We start from the raw sequence: 9,064 nt of genomic DNA, 5'->3' as shown, positions 1-9,064 counted from the left end.
CGCGCCGCGGCCCCGAGCTCAGCTCCTTGCCGGGCTTGCTCCGAGCAACGGTGCTCCGGGGCTCCAAACTCGGGCTGCCGGGGCAAGTGTCTTCATGAACCCAGAGGATGTCCGGGAAGCACTACAAGGGTCCTGAAGTCAGTTGTTGCATCAAATACTTCATTTTTGGCTTCAATGTCATATTCTGGGTAAGTTGGAGCGCTCCAGGGATCTCAACTATTGTGGCCGATTGATTCTCGACAATTTTCCCCCGCGTCGTTTGCTGCTTTTACTTTTCGCAGCCCCTCGGGCGCTTGCAGAAGCCTGGAGAGGCATTTGCCTTCAGTCTTTCCAGCTTGCGCGTTGAAGAGAGAAACATTTAAATCCTTTCTAGGAATGAGAGGGGTAAAAAGAAAAACCGAGCTGGAAAGGGGGCACCCAGGCCTTGGGGTGGCTTTTTAAGGGACGAATAGTAGGGATGCAGATAAAAGAAAGGGCTCGGCAGTTTGAGAAACGAGCAACCACACGAATTAGATTTGCTCCCCGTGGGATATGGATGTTAGGCAGAGCGTGGTGTCATAATAGGGCAGGCTAATAGGGCAGAGCCGACCCCGAGGTCCACCTTCTAACAAGGATCTGATTGGACGAGGGCTCGGCTCCGTGTTGCCGCGGCTGGTCTGTGCCGTGCTTAGCGTGTATCTCTTTGCACCATCTCGGGCTTTGTGTAGGATGCAGATGCTGTGGTATATGGTTCTGTAATGTGAATGTAAATAACGCTTCCTGCACGCTTTTACCCCTTTCAGCTGGAAAGCGCTCCCTTTGCATAATGGACTGGCCAAGTGGGCGTGCGGAGTGGACGGATTTATTTCTATATATATCATTGTCAGGATAATAATAAGTCACCATCAACATATGTTTCAGTATGCTCGTGCCTCACGTCCTCCTTTTTTAAGGAGCGACACAGAGCTGGATGGGTTTTGGTAACCCTTGGAGAAATGCAAGGGAGAAGGTGTGTGAGATGTGTTTTACTGGAGAACCCAGAGAGCAGATGCTTGAAGACAAGATTCAAACCATGCTCTCTGCGTGGTAATACTGGGTGCTGGGTATCTATGGTAATTGGGCTGGGACCCTACTCTTTTGTTTTGATTTTTGTTCCACGATCTTGTAAATGTGTTCTGCAACCAGACAAAGAGTTCTCCAGGACAAGGGGAAAACACTGGGTTTTCTCCCCATCTCATCCCATCCCATCCTCTTCCTCACTGGGAAACCCCTTTCCCCTTGAAAAGTAAAGATGGTGGCCATCTGGGGGTGTTCTCTAAGTTGCTGTTCAGTGTGAGGTAAACAATGATCTAACTGCAGGATCAATAATAGTCTACAGCCGTCTGAACATAGGGTATATTTATTTGGATCTCTTTTAATTTGGCTATTTGCTATAAATGTAAACATCTGTAAGAATAGTTGTCAGTGCAGCTCTTTATATTCTTTTTTCCCTACCACACTTTTACTAGGTTATTTTATTTTCTATAGGAGCATCTTGCTTTGGTTATGTATGTTTTGTGAAGGAAATGGAAGAGACCACTTTGTCATCTGTTCTCAGAACTGATAAAAATTAATTGGGGGACATGTGAATAGGTTTATGGGCAGGTTTTTGTCAGTTAACTACATGGTTCCTATAAGCACGCTGCCCCCCCCCCCCAAACATTGTTGCAAAAATAGTGAGAATAAATTATTTTCTTTCTTTGCTTCTCTCTCTAATCCCTTCTGGAAATGTTTAAGTGGTAGGTTGGCCTATTACCGAGTAAACTATTTTGATTTTATCAGAACTTACTTCTTGACTTTGAGAGGCAAGGACCAGTGGAATTGAGCTGGCCCTTGCAGGGACAGTGAGTCCAGGCCTCTCCATTCTGCTTGAACACTTCCAAAAGTTGCACATTTCAGCTACCAGGCAACAAAAAGCACCCAGGGGCTTTCTCTGCAGTTTCATAGCAGGGAGTGAAAAGGAAATAAAAGGATTTGGGCCTGTTCCCTGACAGTTTAGTGTAATTTTGTAGAGTGCACAGAGGCAAATTTAGCCTTTTCTCTGGATTAGGTTGCAACAGAACCCCTGGAATTATGCAGAGCTTCAAAGAATTACCGAGTGCTTGCATGGAGAGTTCCAGAATAGATCCACATCTTGTCTGATTTTGAAGGTCTTCATGTGGGTGGGAGGGAGTTCTGTAGAAAGCCTGAAAGCAGACTGAGGCTGTTTCTAAACCAGCAGCCCAGGCAGAATTGTTAAGTAGGTGCCTACTTAAGAGGGCCCTCCTCTTCCCTGCTGCCTATATGCCCTCCCCCACTTCTCTGTGTAAAGCTTTTTTTCTCATCTATCCCCTCAAACCTTTCCTGTCTAGCTCACTGTTCCAAAATCACCCTATATTTAAATTTCTCAGTTTATCAGAGCCACCTCTTTAGTGCTGCTCAACAGGAAGGCATCTGTGTTATTTGATTAAAATAATTCAGACTACGATGTTAGTGGCTGAAGAACTGGGGTTAGTAGTGCAGGCAGTGTGTTTCAAAAAGTTGCTCAGTTCTGATCTTTACAGTCATCAACCTGTGTGTGAGGGCCAGAAACAGCTGACTCAATGCATCTCCTGTACAACTATGAAGAAGAAACTGCTAACAGACAGCATGGTTTCCTGCTCTTTCATTTTCACACTGACACGCTAGAATAAATTCGAAACACATTGAAGATGTGTAGAGATACAGATCTGGTAAAATAAAATGGAAAATATTGTGGCACTTGTACACAGTGTGCTCCTTTTACTAATCAGCAGTTAGCCAGTAAACTGCCCTGTGCCTCAGTTTCTCAGCTGTTAAAATGATGGGATTGTTGAGTTGTAAAGTTCTTTCTGGTTATGACAAAGAATGAAGCTATTGAGTTCTAATATGTGGGCAAAGAAAAATATAAGAGATGGGCACTGATATATATAGCATATACGGGGACACTTGTTAAGTTAATAGACTTTTTTTTTTCCTGAGACTTTGCTGGAGACCAGTTTTATTACTTTCATTTCTTTCTCAAAGATCCTTTCAATTAAAAAAATACTTTTGCTAATTTCTTTGTGGTCTGTTTAGTTATTGGTATGGTATTCATGCTTCCCTTTACCCACTGTGAATCTCAAAAGTAGTCCTGTGAGTCATTAAATATATTTTTATTATTAGAATTACAGTTTCATGTGTTAAATCTGAATCATTTTATATAACAGTTGTAATGATATTCTGAGTAACAAAGTTAACATCTTGTACAGATTCCTTTCTCATTAGTTATCACTGGGTGGTAGGCAAAACAAGGTTTTCCCTATTATATATTGGAACAACTCAAGACAAAGAGGATTGATTTTCTTGAGGGTGTCACCAAACTATGACATTTCTCAGAAAACCCTAAGATATCTTTGGTGAAGGAAGAGAAAGAGGGTTTTGTTTTATATTTCATTTTTTGTAGTGCCGGGGAATTGAACCCAGGGCCTTGTGCAGGCAAGGCAAACATTCTACCAACTGAGCAATTATCCCCAGCCTCAGGGTTTTGTTTTAAAGTCAGTCATTTTAGGTACTGAATCCTTATATCATATTATCCATCTTTAATACATATTTTGCTTTGGACCGTGATTCTGATACATAACTGTTTCTGGGCAAGTAGATTAATGTCAATATTCCAGTTATTTATTGCTACATAACAACCCCCAAATTTAGTGATTTAAAACAAAATTTAATTATTATAGCTCATAGTTCTGTAATTTGGCCAGGTTCATCTGGGCAGTTCTCCCTGGGGGTCTCTGGTGCACTTGCAGTGAAATGTGGCTGGGGCTGGAGTTAGTTGAAGCCTCCCTGAGGTGGAATGTCCAAGATTGTGCTCTCTCATGACTGGTAGTTGATGCTTCTTGAAGACTCAGCCAGAGCTGTTGACCAGAGCACCTGTAGGTGGCTTCTTCCTGTCTCTGAGACTGGAAGAAGCAGCCTCCAGTCAGTTTAACTGTATCTGGAAGTGCGACAGTGTCACTTTCATCTGTTCCATTGGTTAAAGGACTTACAGAGCTTGCTCAGTTGCAGGGAGGTGAAGAAATAAATTATTCTTTTTGATGGGGGAGTGTCAAGGTAACATTGCAGAAGGTTGTATGAGTTGCAGCCATCTTGGGAAAATACAGTCTGCTTTTCTGAGCTTTAATTTTTTATTTATAAAGATAATATTTGTCTAATGGCATCATGGTTTTTCAAGGATTCACTAAAATAATATACTAATTAGCACAAAGTCTCAGTATTTAAGAAATGGTGAAGTTCATTATTGTGTTCGGATACCATACCAGTTCTATCCTGGGCTAAAGAACTTCTTGAATGTCTTTGCTAGTACTTTGGACTCATTACTACTAGGTAATGATAATACTCTTAAGATCTGCCAAGGATATAAGGCAAGTGGATTTGATAGATTTTTATCATGATTTATTAGAAAAGACCCCATAGATCAGTGGAAGCCCTGAACAACTTACGAGAATCAAGTCATTTTCTGTTCTCTGTGGTACAAGGATAGAACAGCCTTGGATACTTGAGGCCAAATTTCTTTTTTGGTGTGCTTTCAAATATTACATTGTGTTACAGTGGTGGTTTATCTGGAGTTGATGGCAGAATGTTGCATCTAATTTGCTTCCACAGGGCTTAAATTCAGAGAGGAGGGAGATTTAGGGAACCTTGGGGAGGGTATCAAGTAGGAAGCCTTATCTTATGATTCACTATAAATTGCAAGATGTTCTGGAATGATGATACATCAGCAGTTTATAAGTCATAATTTTTGTTTTAATTTGCTAGACATCTGTTAGCTTCGATGGCAACCATATGGGAGTCTAAATTGCCTTTTGAATTACAGGGAGATGATAGAAAGAAAGCTAAATACGGTTATGGAAGTGTCATGTGGGAAAAGCATAAGAAAGGTATGCAGACCTCAGTGGGGAAAGTAATTGAACATTGACTTGCTTGTTCTGGCCACTCACTCAGTCTGAGGTGCTGGAGCATTCTCACTTGATGATATACTTGAAGGTTGAAATGAAGCCAAAGGGAAAAGTTGGAAAACCAAGTCATATTCTGCCCACCATAAAACTGCCAAGGTGAGCTCATTTAGATGGATCCCTCTGTCTTAAAAGCCATAGTAATAGGTAGTCCCTGGTAAAGGTTAAAGCAATGTGTTGTTTTTCTTTTCTTTACTCCCCTGTTCCCATTTATTTTCTTTCTTTTTGGAGATAGGGTTTCACTATGTTGCCCAAACTGGTCTTGAATTCTTGGGCTAAAGCGACGTTCCTGCCTCAGCCTCTTAAGTAGTTGGGACTATAGGCATGCACCACTACACCTGGTGTGATGCGCATTTTTTAAAAAATTTGTATATGACAGCAGAATGCATTACAATTCTTATTACACATATAGAGCACAATTTTTCATATCTCTGGTTGTATACAAAGTATATTCACACCAATTCGTGTCTTCATACCTGTACTTTGGATAATAATGATCATCACATTCCACCGTCATTTCTAACCCCACGCTCCCTCCCTTCCCCTCCAATCCCTCTGCCCTATCTAGAGTCCGTCTATTCCTCCGATGCTCCCCCTCCCTACACACTATGAATCAGCCTCCTTATATCAAAGAAAACATTTGGCATTTGTTTTTTTGGGGATTGGCTAACTTCACTTAGTGTTATCTTCTCTAATTCCATCCATTTACCTGTGATGTACATTTTTAACAGAGCTTTACAATTATGTCTTTCTTCTAAGGATCTTACAAGCATATTATAATGTCTTTGTGACTGACAAAAAGATCAGCGCACATAGATGTGAAGTGATATGGGGTGACTTTTGTGGTGTGGAAGAACCTGTCAGGGTTCACTTTTGGAGTGTTAAGTCTCTTCCATAACTATAGTCTCAGCTTCTCAGTTTGAAACTTATTTTAGAAGATGCTTGTTATTCTAAAATAAAACATCAAGTAAGTCATTTACATCTGTTCATAATTGAAAGGCAATAAAGTTTTTGCATATGCCACAATTAATACCATCCACGAGCACAAAAAAAAGGTAAGTTGAAAATGTTCTAAAGAATATGATAATGAATTATATCTAGTTTATTGAGAATTTATAAACGAAATGGGAGTATTAAAGATAATATTCTAGAGTCACGTGTTTCTACACATAACACTCATGACTGTCTTTTTTTTTTTTTTTTTGATACTGGAACTGACTATCTTAAAATTTCTAACTTCAGACTTCTGAATCATACTCCATTGGATTATAATGGTCCTGTGTGAGGATTGTCTCTCAGTCATTACTTAAATACAGTGTGTCACACACTGTCTGTCATATAGTAGGTATTAAAATATGTGTTTGTTGCATGAATGAATTAGAGAGTCATTGGAAAGTGCATAGGAGTCATCTCTAACTTCCTAATCAGGGAAGCATTTTCCTCTGTAATATCCTTCCAGCCTTCTAAGAATGAATCTGTTTTAAATCACTTTAATCATTAGAGCATTCTGTCTTCAAACTAGGTCTAATCAGTCTCTGCAATTTCCATCCTAACTTATTGTTGTTGACTTTAATTTTTTTTAACTTTAAAACATTTCAAACCTATAGAAAAATTGCAAGTGGTCCAAAGAACTTGTTTTTATCTTGAATCATTTGAGGCAAAGTTGCCAGTATGATGGCTGTATAAACTAGGATATTCTCCTAGGTAACCACAGTGCCACCATCAGAACCAGGAAGTTACACTGATATATTACCCCTATCCAATCTTTTTTTAAAATTATTTTTATTTTTAATTGTAGTTGGACACAATAACTTTATTTCACTTATTTATGTTTATGTGGTGCTGAGGATCGAACCCAGGGTCTCACAAGAGCGAGGCAAGTGCTCTACCACTGAGCCACAACCCCAGACCCCTCCCCCCCATCCAATCTTTAGACCTCATTTAGGTTTCCTCATTATTCCACTAATGTCTTCTAAAGCCAAGGGATCCAGGACAGAACCACACATCATATTTAGTTATATCTTTTTAATCCCTTTCAGTTCTTCACTGTCATGAAATTGCTACTTTTGAAGATTATAAGCCAGTTATTGTGCAGCATGTCTTTCAATTTGGGTTTGTCTGCCATTTCCTCAAGCTTGTATCCAGGCTGTGTGCCTTTGGCAGGAATAGCACTGAAGTGACACTGTGTTCTCACTGCATTCCATCAGGTGGCAAATTTCTGTTTGTCCCATTGCTGATGATGGTCACTCGATTAAGGTGTCATCTGCCAAGCTTCTCTACCATAGAGTTCCTTTTGTAATTTATAAATATTTTGTGACAAGTTACTTTGAAACTATGTAAATAGCACATCATCAAATTTCCAGTTCATTTATTTAAATCAGTAAGAACCTATAGCCTCCTGTTTTCATCTGTTACTCTCATTATTTACTTTGATGTTTAAACTGGTCCCATCCTTAGCCATTGGCAGTCCTTTCACAGTGGCAACAGTACCTTTTTTAATATATTTTTTTAAAATTTTTAGGTGTAGATGGATATAACACAATGCCTTTATTTTTATATGGTGCTGAGAATTGAACCTGGGTCCCGCTCATGCTAGGCGAGCACTCTACCGCTGAGCCACAATCCCAACCCCCTCTTTTGTTTTTTTATTTTATTTTTAGCTATAGATGGACACAATACCTTTATTTTATTTATTTATTTTTATGTGGTGTTGAGGATCAAACCCAGTGCCTTGCACATGCTAGGTGAGCGCTCTGCCACTGAGCCAGAACTCCAGGCCCAACAGTACTCTTTTTACTCCCATCAATCTTTGAGCACTTCCTTGCTTTCTGGCAGAAACAAGATGTTTCCAGCTCATCTTGTAATTTACCTGTATCTTTCCTATCAGCCATTCCTTCAAGGAGCTTTGGTTCCTTTCCGTTAAGATGGTAGTTAGAAGCCAAGGTTCAGTCACTTGGTGTGCTCATTGCTATTAGGGCATCAGCAATCCTGGGTTCTCTTAGTGGACAGAACGGTGGAATATTTACACATATTTACACTTGTGTTTATTTAATCTACCTCTCTCTCTCTATTTTTTTAAAAACCTGATTTCATGGTAATAGCTTAAATTCCTATCTGATATCAGAGGGTTTAATCTAATTATTTTGCTCTCCATATTTATATCTGCTGCTTTTGACAGTGAGATTCTTGCCTCCTATTATTCTTAATATAGTTATTTGATAAACCTCCCCATATGTCACCAGTCTTCAGCTACTGCCCTTCCCCTCCTCACATAGTTGACCTTCTTACCTGCCAGTACTTTCAGCATTCCATGCCACAATCCCTACACCCACCACATGGACACCTTTCTTATTCTGATCTGCTATTCTGGGCTTCCTTAGTATCCTTCCCCTATCTGTGTCACTTGGTCTCACCAAAAGACTTATGTCTCTTTCCTGTTGTACTTTATAATTTTAAAAATAACCATTATGTCATTGTTAAACCTTCTGTTTTCCTTCTTTAAAAGCTAGTTCTTCCATATGTTTCATATAACATTTCCAGATTGTGGTTTGCCCAGGTCATGGAACTCTGCCTGTGGTCCCATTTGGATGCACCTCCATTAATGTAGCAACCAGAATGGAACACATTTTTCATGAGTTGTTCCAACCATCCAGAGAGCAGTGGGCTATTACTCTTGAACTCTTCCTTTATTCTCTAGGCAGAGCTGGACCTGGAGGCAGAAGCCTCTGCCATGGCTGGGATTTGACTATGAGTAAGTTACTCTCAGAATAGAGACCCCCTCTCAGTTAGTTGTTTATCCAAAAAACTGGGGAAATAATTTTCTGCAGAATGATTTTCCAGCATTAAATGAGATCATACTTATAAAAGTACTTTGTAAAAGATAAATCTTTCAATGCAAATATTAATGTAATTAACCCAGGCTAAACTGCACATGCTTTTCCTGGTAGCCAGAACATTGTTGACATTGTTGACTCTGGTTGAATTCCTTCCTTCCTTCCTTCCTTCCTTCCTTCCTTCCTTCCTTCCTTCCTTCCTTCCTTCTTCTATTGCTT

General features: G+C 39.9%; 1 protein-coding gene across 1 annotated transcript in view; it reads left to right on the top strand.

Moving 5' to 3' along the window:
• Tspan5 (tetraspanin 5) overlaps positions 1 to 9,064 on the top strand; it is a 167,967-nt gene that overhangs the window by 337 nt on the left and 158,566 nt on the right. Inside the window, exon 2 of the mRNA XM_048813653.1 lies at positions 1 to 188. Within this exon, the coding sequence (XP_048669610.1) occupies positions 108 to 188 (81 nt within the window). The 5' untranslated portion in view covers positions 1 to 107. The remainder of the gene's footprint in view (positions 189 to 9,064) is intronic.

Source organism: Marmota marmota, unplaced genomic scaffold (genome assembly GCF_001458135.2).
Source record: "Marmota marmota marmota unplaced genomic scaffold, marMar, whole genome shotgun sequence".
NCBI lineage: Eukaryota > Metazoa > Chordata > Mammalia > Rodentia > Sciuridae > Marmota > Marmota marmota.
Note: the sequence above shows the minus strand (reverse complement) of the source record. Positions and strands in the feature narration are given on the sequence as shown.